The 14,498-nt window shown below is 38.9% G+C and overlaps 1 protein-coding gene across 1 annotated transcript; it reads right to left on the bottom strand.

Annotated features, from left to right (window-relative positions):
• Positions 1-666: 666 nt before the first annotated feature.
• LOC145812955 (putative F-box protein At1g44080) lies at positions 667-1,566 on the bottom strand. The gene has a single exon (XM_082908210.1). It carries the CDS (start codon positions 1,564-1,566, stop codon positions 667-669), a length of 900 nt encoding a protein of 299 aa, XP_082764336.1.
• Positions 1,567-14,498: the final 12,932 nt, after the last annotated feature.

Below are 14,498 nucleotides of genomic sequence, written 5' to 3'. Positions count from 1 at the left end.
AACTTGATATTTATGTTTAGTAATCATGATGAGGGAAAAAAAAAAACTTACAAATTTTAAAATGTAGATCATTTTACGCTTTACAATTAAAATACTTCACTTACTTTTGATCAACCAAATAACCAAAACTAGATTAAAAAAACAAAAAACAAAAAATTTAAGCAAAACAAAACGGAGCCTAAATCAAATTAGAAAACACTCATCCTCTATAACTATAACAATTGTGTCGTGAAAAACTGAACGAGTTCATTGCATTCAAAATATCCTTTTAATGCATAAGAGCATCTCCACCCAAACTTTCAAATTTGGATATGCCAATTTTATTTGAAGGCTTGGATGGCAAATTGACATTTACCAATTTAACATTCTTGCTCTCCAGCCAATATGCCAAAATTGACATGCTCAACAACATCCCTTCAAATCCAAGTCAACTTTTGAAGTATGGGGTGGAGCAGAATTTTGGAGACAATCATTACCGTTGGTGTGCCAAGTAAGAATTGCCACACCGGGTTGGTAAAGAAAATTGAACAATGATGAGCAGCAAACATGCAATGAGAAAGTATGATAATTGATAAAACAAAGAACATATGATGAAAAGAAGAAAAATACATATATAAACAAAATTATCTGTTGCTAGGCTTATAAAATAGGCATAATCCATTTAGGTTACAGCCAATTACTTCGAAGAGGGCAAGGCGTAGAGATTGAGATGCTATAATTTTCAAGATCAAATACATATAGGTCCCGGTCGTTTCCCTCAAGATAGTAGATAGAGTTGTGTTTGATCCCTGATTCGGCTGCAGAACAAGAGAAACAATTGCCAGTTATACAGAGAAAGAATGCTCGATCTCCTAAGCTGTCCACCTTTGTCCATAACAATCTTGAAAAATCCATTTTGTAAACTTCTATATCCCTTATCTTCATAGTCATCCCTAGGTAAGACTTGATTACAAGAAACAACTCTCCACATGAATCAACTAAATTACAAGCCGACCTTGATGTCCCTGGAATTGATGTCCTTGGTGCCTTCTCCGACCCCAATTGTGTCACAACCAGATTAGAGCCAACAACATCTACCATAAGTAGAGTTCTATCTATCGTAAGGCCATAAATATTTCCTCCAGATACGGTAGCACATATGAAATATTCAGCAGATCTTAAATGTTGTTCGGTCCATTCACCATCACCCAGGCGACAAAACGTGGCACTTGATTTTTCTTGACAGCCAAAAATGAGTGCACAGTTGGGATCAGTTGGAGGTGATGATAGAATGCAACAGAAGAATGGAAAGTATTGCAATGGTGGAAGCATAATCTTCTCCATGGAAACTGGATTCAACAAGAAACAATCATTGGATACAAGGTCGAGCAATATTAGCCATCCATGAGAACATGTAATAATCATTTTGTCGCACAACTCTGGTATTCTTCCCATGACGTAGGTATCTTGTGATGTGTTAAAGAAGGTTTGAGTGGAGTAATTTCCATGCTCTCCATGATTGAAGACGAGCCAAGGACATGGTAGAGTAGGTGGAAGAAGTGAAAAATGAGATCTTGTTACTGCCATTGGCATTCATCTAGGCACCAATACTAAAATTTATTTAAATTTCTTAAATGAGCTCCTCTTAGCTTCTTGCAATAACAGAAGCAACCATGAAAATTTATTATCTAACTCGAAAAGTACTTTCTAACACTTTCAACTAGATATAGCCCTACTAGCATATTATATATAGATATAGAAGTAAAAAAATTTATGTTTGTATCTGAAGGCGTATATCATTTATCAAATTGGTTAATAAGCTCAGCTGGATAAAAAGCTAATGTTTGAAAGATTTTAAAGCATAGCATGCTTGTTGAATAAATTATGGTTTTGATTAATGGTTTGCTGTGAACATGGGAAGAGTTACCAAACATTGAAACATCAAGTTTAGAATTTTATGCTGCAAGCAAAAGGCCATTATAACGTATAGGGTATAAATGACGAATAATGCTATGCACCAATTGGTATATATTAATTAGTATACAAACAGATGATATTGTATAATTTTAGAGGTTATAGTCTTTGTAATTTGTATAATAAGTCGGGTCATAATTTTGAAATGTGTTATAACATATTTTGGTACATTAATTGGCATAATAGTTGGTGCGTGTAGCACCATTGATAATGACTTATCGTATTTTTATTTCACTTTAATTTCATGAAAAAATGATGACCACTCTCAAAATTGGCAGGTGTGTTACACCTTCCGTCAATGTAGATGAAAAATGTAACGGTTGCAATTTAGTCCAAAATCACAAAGAGTCTCTTTGCATATATTTGAACCATAGGGTGGTGAATTGTTCCGAACTCATATCATAAGGGAGTAAAATGAATTTTTCCCTAAAATATATCACAAATCCAACTTTCAATCAAATTCACAGGCAAAAAACTACAAGTACATATGAAACTTGTGATATAAAATTATTCAAGTGATTCAATTGTGATGGCGATTCAAGAGAGTGTGAGACTTCATTGCCTTTATTCATTTTAACCTATGGGATCTTTAATTTTTCATTGAACCGTTGGGGTGAATGTTTTAAAGGAAGGGAGTAAATGCAAATTTTGTACCAATTAATTTTTTTACCAATATTTAATATTAATGAAATAATATTTTAAGACAAGTGGTAACAAGTGTTCCACAGGCATTGTTTAATGTTGGAAAGTATGTAAAACTTTTTTTTTTTGAAAATATATAAAAATATTGAAAAGTGTGTTAATTTTAATAAAAATACATTTAAATTAGTGAAAAATATATTGTGTTCAACAAATATTTGTTAGTAAGATCTTATTTTTAAGATTAATGGGTCAACAAAACTATTGTGGATGGGGAGGTTTCTAGTGTGAAGTTAAAATCATTCCCAAAATTAAAGAAAAAAAGGGAGGAAAAAAAGACAATACGGAATAGGTATGTTGATTGAAATTTTAGTTACTAGTTAGTAAAAAAAATATTGATGATTTGAGAAAACATTTTTATCAAAACGTAGAGCCAGTTCAGGTCATTTAGAAGTAATGTATTGTGATCTTCAATGGCAAGTGATTAATACTATACAAGAGTAGTATATTGATTCGATTCCTTTCAAAGGTAAATTGATATTATTATCAATACTATTTTAAATATGTCTTACGATATGGATATGTATGTTGCATAAATATTTAAATTTCTATAGCAATTTTGAAAAAAAAATTATTCAAATTAATTTATAAAAATTAGTGTCAAAAAATTTCATTTACGTAATAAAAAAAAAGTATTTTTGAGATGAGAATAGTACTTTTTATTCTATTTCTCAACCTTTTTGACATATCTATTTTACGGTATTAAGTATCTAGCATTATTAATTTATTCCTTACGAAGACAATATATATTGATGCATGCATATGTTTAATTTAAAGAACTTTGCTTCTACAATTTATAGAATTATAAATTATTTAGTTTTTTATTCTAACAAGATATTTATTTTTTAGAACTATATTTATTTATTTACCTACTTTTAAAGGTGTTCAAGCATATCTTCGGAAGGATATGCTATTCATAAAAATAAAAAAAGATACGCGCATAGGTATCCTATTTGACAACAATAATTAGGGATGGCAATTTGAAACCGGCCCGACGGGGACCCGACCCCCCGATCCCGAATGGAACGGTTTTTTCCCCAAAAAAACTCCCCACGGGCCGGGGACGGTGATACCTTCCCCAGCCCCCGGACCCGCGCCGGCCCCAGCCCCAGCCCCAGCCCCGTCCCCCGTCCCTGTTTCCCCGATAGGAAATTACAGTTATAACCCTCCCTATATATATATATATATATGTTTCCTAATGAAGATGTAACACTACCAAATATTCTGACTCAGTTTTTCATTCTCTCTCTCTCTCTCTCAAACCTTGCCTCCCTCCGATCTCCCTCCCTCCTTCCGACCTCACTGTCACTGCCTCACCCCGACCTCCATCACTGTCTCTGTCCGATCTACCTCACGCCGATCTCTCTCCCTCCGTCCGATCTCACGCCGACCTTTCTCCCTCCCTCCGATCTGCCTCACGACGATCTCTCTACCTCCCTCCGATCATCGGCCTCCCTCCATTCCGTCTGAGCTCAGATCGCCGTCGTTGTCCCTCCGATCTGCCTCTCGCTTCTGTCGTCTCATCCTCCATCTGAGCCTCTAATGAAGATGAAGAAAATGATGTGTTAGATTTTTTTATTTTTATTTTTTTACATTTGATGAATATATATGCTCTCACAGATCTGTTGATGATTGTTGTTGTTGATGAGTGTGTGCTCAGACCTGTTATTGTTGTATGTTTATGTTGTTGTTGATTTTTTTTTTTAAAATTTTAGCCGAGGAATTATCGGGGTCGGGGAAACCCGATCCCCGTTGGGGGACTGGGGCGGGGGTGGTGGTAGGCTCCCCGTCGGGGATCGGGACCGGGGATGGAGAAATTTCTACCATCGGGGATCGGGGACGGGGAGTGTGATCCCCGGCCCCGCCCCAGCCCGTTGCCATTCCTAACAATAATACAACAACAATGCACAGAGAATGGTCAGTTTTTTTTTTTTTAGTTTTTACTTTTGTTTTTCATATCCGAAACTATACGTCCTATGAAGTATGATTATATAATAAAAAATTCACATAAATTCACAATCAACCTTAGGGCACATCAAATAGGGCAACTATTCTTCCATTAATCAGATTTTAGCTTTTACTTTTGTTTTTCATTTTGTTTTTGCTGCTTGTTGTCGTGGATGATTTGCTGGCCATTGCACACACCGATGATGCTTTGACTTTAGCCAATGGGGCTTAATGTTAGATTACATTTTTTGAATTTCTAATACTATACTTGAGGTCCTATTTTGATCCAAGGAAAAGTATGTTGTCTAGTCTCATATATATAGAGTAGAGTTTGGTGAAACTTGAAACATGGTAGTCCTAGCCTAGGCTGATTTAGTATTCCGTGTTTGTTTCCTTTTCTGATTGGGAATGGGAAAAAAATCGAAAAAGGAAAGAAAAAACATGAAAGAAACCTTTCCATAACTGGGTTAAACTTTCTTCTAGTTCAAGAATTCTCCTCCATTAGGTCACTTAGGCTAAAGAGTGGCTATCGATTTTATAGCGATCCTGTCACGACCCAAACCCGCCCCTTCAGGTTTAGCGTCGTAACCGGCCAGTAATCCTGGGATTACTGAAGGCCTCTAACCTGAAAATCATATAAGTAGAGGGGCTGTGGAAGCAAATACAAACATATAACGTCCATAGAGCTGTGTGACATGCATGAGACAGATAATTTAAAACTTTGTACATATGTAGACATAACGTCAAAAGGGTCATAAGTCATGCAACATCATACAGGTATTATCAAAAGGGACCAGCCCAGTGTATGAATAAGCAAAAACAAAACCAAATAAAACAAACTCTTAGCATGGTCCACAAAACTTGACTTCTTTGAACGGAAACCTCCCAGGGAGACACGGTGGCTGGCTGACCCAAAACTCAAACTTTAGGCCATCAACTCTGGGCATGGTCACGCGCATGGTCACGTACATACATAATATAAATAGGGTGAGCAGGAGCCTAGTGAATAATAACAGAGTAAAGAGTTAAATGAATGATGTCAAGTAACAGATTCAGAAAGTAGACACAGAGTCATTATTCTTATTCTTATTCAAAATCATATACAAAAATCAGAATTCGTGCTTAATCATTCATGGTACATCCATTAGTGCTAACAGATTAGATACAGAGCATTAAGGGTCATACTTGTCCAGTTCTATAAAGGAACCTCTAGTATCGGGAACAGATGACATGCTTAAGCTACGGTATTGTTATCCTCGGCTGAGGGCCATGAGACCACAGTATTATTACCCTCGGGCAAGGGCCTTGTGCTCATAGACCATGGTATTGTTATCCCCGAGCAAGGGCCTTGTGCTAAGGATGCCACGAGTACTTGTCAGAAATTGGACAATCATTCATTGATGCAGAACATAGCATTTCAGAAAACATATCATTTCTTGTCATATCATATAGGAAAATATTTAAACGTGAATATAGCTTTACAAAGTTATTACTCATAGATGGCTCCAAAAACAGAAAGACAAAGCAGACAAACGAAATAGCTTATGGCGCGTGACCTACACAATCATAGCAGATATACATTGAAATACACGTTCAAAAGGCACTGAACTTGCTTCTTTTCGTTCTTAGTGTGTTTCTAAGTTTTATCCTCATTATTAGGTCTTAATTAGGGCTTAGGAATGCTTAGGATGCAATGAGGATGCCAAAATATTTTTGAAAATACTTAGTCAGATTTGCTAAAAACAGGGTCCTCGTTCGAGCGGAGGGTAAAAAATGTGAGTGGTCGCTCGAGCGCAACTTCCTTCGCTCGAGCGGTCTGTAAACTCTACAAAAGTACTGGTTGTGTGAATTCTCCGCTCGACGGTCGCTCGAGCGTGAGACTGATGCCTTCAATCGAGTACAACTCTTGTCGCTCGAGCGGTCTGCAAAACTTGTAAACTTCTGGGAGCATGCATTTTACGCTCGAGCCACCTTTTTGTCACTTGAATGGAGGTGCAAAACACAGAGTGGTCGCTCGAGCGCAGGATATGTCGCTCGAGCGGAGAAGCAGAATTCTAGAATTTTTAGATTTGCTTCCAAGCTTCAAAACTCGAATTCAATGGTTCAAAACACATCTTGGACCCAAAACTTAAGGAAACACTTGTAAACTCATAGAACTTCATAATTTGAAAGTCATTTTGCAAAATCAAGTCCAAAAAACAAGTGAATTCTTCCAAAGTAAACTTTAAACTCATGAAAACATAACATGCATGCAATGTTATGAGCTTTTTGCTTCAAAATCATGAACAAATGAAGTGATAAGTGCCGAATCATATTGAATTCTCAATATTATGCAAATATAGACTCATGCATGTATGAATTCTTGAGAACCAACTTACAAATATTAGTGTTTTGTGCATGCATGGTTGAATTCCTCCAATTTTCTTCTTCCTTAGCTTAAATCATGTCTTTAATCTTATATTCTTTTGAATTCTTACATTTGGTGACTTATATACAACATTAAGAGTTGGATTTCTTACCTAAACTCTCCAACTGGGCTCTAAACAATTAGTTCGTTGAATGTCCAAGCCAACTCCTCTAAATTCCTTCTAATTCTCCTTCTTTAGCTTGAATTTCTCTTCCCTCTCTCTCTCTCTCTCTCTCTCTCTCTCTTTCACACGCACACACACACACACACACACACACGCACACACACACATTTTTGATGGACAAAGATGATGAAGATGTGTATATTTGGAAGGTTCTTGAGTCAATTTTAGCCTTATATAGGCTTAATTAGTATTTACTAATGAAGAGTGATTAACACTAATTAATCTAGCCTAGTTTATTCAATTTATTCTAATAATTTGGTTCCGAATCGAATTTTAATTCAACCTACCATAAAATTCTAAAAATTTCAAATAACACATAAATCAAGTCAATTTCGTGTTCAGATGTCGATAAGGCCTTCAATTCGCAGAACAAAATGGAAACACAAACAAATATTCCTATAGCAGATAGATATAAACACAAAGAATGCCATACACATGCAATTAATTCATAATTTCATCCTAATTACTTATTAGGCTTAGTTAATCATGATTTATCGGCTAATCATAGGTCAGAGTTGTTACAGATCCTAATTTGTACCCGATCCATTTATTGCTTTGAATTCGAGCCATGTTCGTGACAGTTGTTCTTTCCTTTTCATATTTGGTTTTGGCTTCAGGGGTTGACACCATCCTTGTTGGCTTCAGGGTGTTTACCTTGAACACCCCGAGATATGGATTCTATATGGGTAGTTGTGGATAAATTAACTAAGTCTGCTCATGTTCCGTCTGTGAAGACTGCTTATAATGTTGATAGACTTGCTACGGTATACATTGCGGAGATGGTTCGACTGCACGGTGTTCCGGTCTCCATTGTGTTGTACAGAGATTCTAAGTTTGTGTCAAGGTTTTGGCAAGGCTTACAAAAAGCATTGAGAACGGAGTTGAGGTTTAGTACCGCATTTCACCCGCAAATTGATGGTCAATCTAAAAGGACTATATAGACGTTGGAGGACATGCTCCGGATGTGTGTTTTGGATTTTCGTGAAAGTTGGGAAACTCTTTTGCCTTTGGCAGAATTTGCCTATAACAGCAGTTTCCACTCCAGTATTGGGATGGTACCATATGAAGCTTGGTATGAGAGAATATGTCGAACTCCGGGTTGTTGGACCGAGGTTGGGGATAGGTTGTTGCTTGGGCCTGAAATTGTGCAAGTTACAACGGAAAAGATTCAAATCATCCAACAGAGATTGAAAACTGCTCAAAGTCGACAAAAGAGTTATGCGGATAAAAGAAAGAGAGACTTAGAATTTGAAGTTAGGGATTATGTTTTTGTCAAAGTCACTTCAATGCAAGGGCACACAAGGTTTGTGAAGAAATGGAAATTATCACCTCGGTATATAGGACCATTTCAGATTTTGGAACGATTGGGTCCGGTCGCCTATCAGATTGCTTTACCACCGAGCATGGAGCAAGTGCACAATGTGTTCTACGTATCATTGTTACGAGGCTACCTTCGGGAGCCTTCTCATGTTATTGACTATCATCAAATTGTGCTAGACGACGATATGGGTTATGAGGAGAAACCCTTTCGAATCCTTGATTAACAAGTCAAACAACAAAGGAACAAGACTATCCCAATGGTAAAAGTGGAATGGAGGGAACATCATGGAAGCAAAGCCACTTGGGAACGGGAAGAAGAAATGAGACAACGATATCCAAAATTATTTTCAACTTGAGGTAAACAAGTTTGGAGGACCAAACTTCCTAAAGGAGGGAAGACTGTGATAACCCAACCCGTACTATGCTTAATTATGTATGTGATTATGTGTTAAAGATGAATTGCAAGTTTAAGTATGGAAAATATGTGAATTTGGAAAAAATATCTGTTGAAACTAGGAATATCTATTGCAATTGAAACTTTGAACTGAAATTGAAGGCCTTAGAGGCATGATAAACAAAAATCAACTTCATATCTATGATTAGCGTGATTTATAGAGCTTACAATGAAATTTTGAAAAATTACGATTCATAATGATTAAATCATGTTTTGTGAGTTGGGTCATATATGTGTGTTTAGCCTATCGTTCTGCATTGTTGCTTGAGAGCTCTAGAGAGTGAGTTAGAGAGAGAGGAATAAGAGAAAGCTAGGGATTTGAAGAAAATCAATGGGCAAACCTGTAGACGTCCCCGAACGTCCCAAGTGGGAATCCCATTTTGTTCATTGGCCACACTACAGCTCAGGACTCAATGTCACGGTCTTGTATCTAATCTTACAGAGTGCAATGCAAGACCGATGAATCATCAAAGAGTCCAAATCCGACAAATCGTTTTGAAAAACAAATTTTTAAAAAGAAATGCCAAACATGGACTGCTTTGCTAGATACAGAGTCGCCACCTAAATATTTTATTTTGGGAGAATTTAGGAAACCCTGACTCATGCCTAAAGCCACGTGTTCGTCATCACCAAAGTTGCCTCAGCTCGGGAACTTGGGTACGATTAGGGAAAGTCATTTCATGAGCACCCCTGCTCGCCCGATCAAAGATCGGCCTCAACTAACCATGATATCGAGTTTTGAAAACATTATATGCTCTTATTCCGGTTATTAGCCTAGAATTACTATGTGATGCACACAACATACAAGTATAGACTGGATCGTTTGAGTTAGAACGAAATATTTCATGTTTGTTTATTTGAAAGATGGTTTGATGGTGCTACTCGCAAGTAGGCTAAGACGTGGATTTGCCACCCTCAAGTGGGCTTAAGAAAACATGATTTTGCCACTCTCAAGTGGGCTTAAAACTCTCAATTGGTGAATTGTTCCAATTCAAATAACCCAACCTTCACCCACAGGCATTCAGGCAGTTATATCACATAAGCAAATAGCCTCATGGTAAGCATGCTATTATGACAGTCACTCACACGCATGCAAGGATGCTAAAGCATAAATACTTACTGAGTACTCCAAGCCAAAAAAAGAAGCTAATTAGAAATCATGCATGAATCCTAACTATGCTGGAATGCCTAATGCAACACATGCAAAAATGTAACTAAGATAGGCTCGGCTATTCTAAAATGTCATGTGAAATGCAATTTGATACACGTATTCAAACAGGAATTGAAATACAATGCAGTTAGTATGATGTGCCGAGCCCGGTGCATGCAAGACAGATGAATGGATACAAACATGCGAGCATAAGGATGCTAATTGAAACATGCCCTAAAACTAACCATCGAAAGCTAGTAAATAAAAGGGAGAAAGAAATGGGGGTTGGAAGACATGCATCACACACACGCACACTTATTACAACAGTTGGCCCTCTCGACGGAGGGTAGTCCTCAATCCTCGTGCCACCAATCATGCATCTCAATGCATGATGGCCGAGGAGTCAAATTGCACGACTCGATATGAAATGAATGCACATATGAACACAATGAGGCCTAAACTCCATCATGGGTAGTCAAGAGTGTCGGCGACTGGGAATTGAAGTGCGTTTCATCACTTTGAATACGAAACGTCCCTCGTTTCCCGTGTTTGGACTAACTCCTATTCCAAACACGATGCAACACACAATGCACGCACCAATGCAACTCTAGCATGCAACCTAAATGCAATACGACTAAATGATGCAAACATGCAAGGGATGACATGCAAGGGTGTGACTAGCATACGCAATGCTATGAACTAAGAATGGCATACTCAATGCACATGACGCTACATGGCATACGCAATGCACATATGAAGACTATCAAAGAGATGATCAAGGCATACACAATACAATGGTCAATCATGCAACAACATGGACTATATGGCATATGCAATACAAGATGGACTTAAACCAAGATAGATGGACCTCAACCACACCCAAATCAGTGGCCAGTAGGACGAAAATGAGACAACAAAAATACGTGCAAACATGCACAAATGTAAGGGACCAAACCTAAGGCACAAAGTGCAAATCTACCAAAGCATGGCAAGCATGAAATATGGCATACAATGACACAAGTTCCAGCTCTGAAATGGCATACAAGGCGGTCCTGAATCATGTAAACAACTCACCCGATGCATGCTAGATGGCCCAAATACCGAAACTAGTGAAGTGGATTACACTATATGTACCCAAAGCAATGCCCAAATGACCCAACCAGCCCCAAACAGTCCCTATGCAGGTCCAAGACAGTGGGAAAATGGCCTAAAATTATGGCTCAAAATGCATGGAAATGAAGCTCATGCAATGGTCCATAAACGAGGCATACAAGCACAACTCTCAAATGCATTTAAAGAGTGGAAAACATGGGAATATAGCAAAAGTATAAGCTCTGAAATAACATGCTCAATGACCCCAAAACATGAAAACACCTCAGTATAAGCATGCAATAGGCTCCAAAACTCAAAGCTAGGCAAGGGTATTGAACTACAACCCTGCATAGCAAGCATCATTCGACCATGAGGCATAAAAACAGAGCTAAGGTAGTCCAAAACATGCACAAAATCAGTTTAAGGCATGACCAAAAAGTGCTAGAATCAAGGGCCAAAATAACATGCAATACAAGCTAGTGAAGAGGGTTTACACTACAAGTATACAAGGCATTCAAGAGGCCACTAAACCAGCAAAATTCAGAGGTATGGCATGCCAAATAAAGCCCAAAAAACCCACTGAAACATGGTCAATGCATGCAAGAATGACATGCTCCTTTGATAGGCTATGAAGAGGGTTGTTCTACACATGCAAGATGGACACCCAATATGGAAAAACAATCTCTAGACAAAGCCTATGCAGGTCCTAAAACTTACCAAAAATGGCCTGAAACATGGCTTGGAAGCATCAAATAAGGGCTCCTTTGTTAGGCCAAATATGCTAGGAACCAAAACAAGGGGAGAGAGGGGAGAGAGGGGTGACCCTCTCTCATTTTGGAACTCAAAACAACATGCAAGCTATTGAAAATCCACTGGATTTCAGTGGCTAGAAGGCCAAAAAAAGGTCAATGCAAAGGCCCTAATGCATGGCTCAAAACAAGGTAAAATGAAGCATGCAAGGGGATAATAAAAAAATGATCTTAAAGAAACATGTTAAGGGCCTCAAAATAAGACTTTTTTTAGTTTACACCAAAGCTCAAATATGCTTGCAAGTATAGCTAAAAGATGAAGCAAAATGAAGCCTTAAAAGGGAGAAAGTGAGTTACCCATGTAGCACAAAAGGACCAGCAACCTCTGGACCACAAAGACAGCCTCTCAACCTCTGAAAATGGCCTCCAAGATGCTTAGAGTGATGGTGGAGGGGTTAGGTTGGGAGATGGTATGCAAAGGTGCAAGAACCATGCACTTTTTGAGCTTTGATGTAGAGATATAGAGGGAGAAGTCATGTATCCCTTGGACCAATTTTTTTCGACCTCTCTACAGGAGAGGGATGGCCTCTCTTATAGAAAAACAAGAGGGTTCAAACTTCTTGGAGAAGCTAAAAAAAGGTTCAAGCGTCTTGGAGAAGCTAAAAAAAGGTTCAAGTTTCTTGGAGAAGCTAAAAAAGGTTTAAGCTTCTTGGAGAAGCTAGAGCAAAGGTTCAAGCTTCTTAGAGAAGCTAGAACAAAGGTTCAAAAGGTTCAAGCTTCCTCAAGAAGCTAAAACGAAGGTTCAAAAGGTTTAAGTTTCCTCAAGAAGCTAAAACATGGGTTCAAAAGGTTCAACTAAAAAAAAAAACTTGTCGGTGGCCCAATTTGGTGGTCTCCCGATTGAATCCAAGCTAGTGGTGGGGTGGGAGACCAGTAAATGTGGCCCAAAAACCTATAAAACCAGCTTCCCGACAAGAAAACCCAAAAACCAACAAGCGGGGAGAAAAGTGGTCTCCAAGGAGAAAAGGTGGTCTCCCACCCTTATACCACCTCCCAAACAATGAAAATAGGGTCCATGCCAAAAATGAACCAAGACGGATGCAAAACGAAGGTTCGGGGGTCAAAACGCACAGCCGGGTGCCCTGAAAACAAGCTGTTAGGCACCGAAAGTGGTGTGCGACCACAAAGGTGGTCTCTTGGGCCATAGTGTCCCTCTAGACAGAGGAAACAAGGTGTGTGCCAAAAATCGGAGCAAACGGAGAAAGTTAAGCGGTCCCAAACCGAGGCGCAAGGCCGACGGCTCCGAAAATCAAAAACTGGTCTCCAAACGAGAACAGTGGCCTACAACCACGAAAAGTAGCCTATGGCCACTGAGAGATGGTCTACGAGGCCACTCCCTCTCTTCGGGAAGAGAAAACAGAACCTGGTTCGTAAACCGAGGCAAAACACAAAAAGGTCCCGAGGTTCGGGGGTAAGGCTCTCAGCCAAAACTCCGAAACCTCAGAACGAGCATAACATGCATCATCACCGAGTGCTCAATCGATGACGTCTGAGTCTTAAGGTCAGTCAAAAATGGGGTGTCTACAGTTGTCCCTCTTTGACAGAACTCGAAAGTCATAAGTGACGGGAGTGAATGTCAAAGCCCAGAGACGACCCATTTTTGACAAGGCCGAAGACTTAGACAAACATGCAAGATAATCAAAGAGATGTGCTCGCAGGCAGGGGCAAGATGCAAAGAAAATGCTCAAGGCCGAACATAACTTATGATAATGCAAAGAAAATTGTAACGAAGCATAACATGCAACAGTTTTAAGCAAGCGTATACAAATCTAACTACACCACATGCAGAAAGGATGTAAGAGAATTATTCAATTCTCGCTACGTCTCACATGGAGAAGATACAATACCTGTCCGGTTCGTCTGGTTGCGCCAGCCTCAAATGAACCGTACGTACAATATCGTGCCTGTAAAAGCAAGAAACTTAACAGGTACAATATCGTTAGCAACATGCTTAACAATGCAAGTAGAATGTGTGTGGCAACGCAAGTGGAGAGGTGCATGACCATGCAGCCTAAGTGTGACGCATAACAATGCGGGAAAAATAAGCATAACAATGCTTTGAAATATACATAATAATGCAATGCACTAACAAGTGCAGGTAAGGTGCGCAAGATAGCGCGATGTAATGCACTAACAAGTGCAGAGAGGTGCGCAAAATAGCGCAATGCAATGCACTAACAAGTGCAGGTAAGGTACACAAGATAGCGCGAACGATGCAACGCACTAACAAGTGTAGGTAAGGTGCACAAGATAGCGCGATAAAATGCATGCACAATGCAAGTAACGTGCACAAAATAGTGCGATGCGCAAAATAGCGCGAGTGTAAACTGCACAAAACAGTGCGATGCGCAAAATAGTGCGAATGTAAACTGCACAAAACAGTGCGATGCGCAAAATAGCGCGAAAGTAAACTGCACAAAATAGTGCGATGCGCAAAATAGCGCGAGTGATAAACTGCACAAAACAGTGCGATGCGCAAAATA

Source organism: Camellia sinensis, chromosome 15, assembly GCF_055761805.1.
Source record: "Camellia sinensis isolate YWXY chromosome 15, ASM5576180v1, whole genome shotgun sequence".
Classification (NCBI taxonomy): domain Eukaryota; kingdom Viridiplantae; phylum Streptophyta; class Magnoliopsida; order Ericales; family Theaceae; genus Camellia; species Camellia sinensis.
Note: the sequence above shows the minus strand (reverse complement) of the source record. Positions and strands in the feature narration are given on the sequence as shown.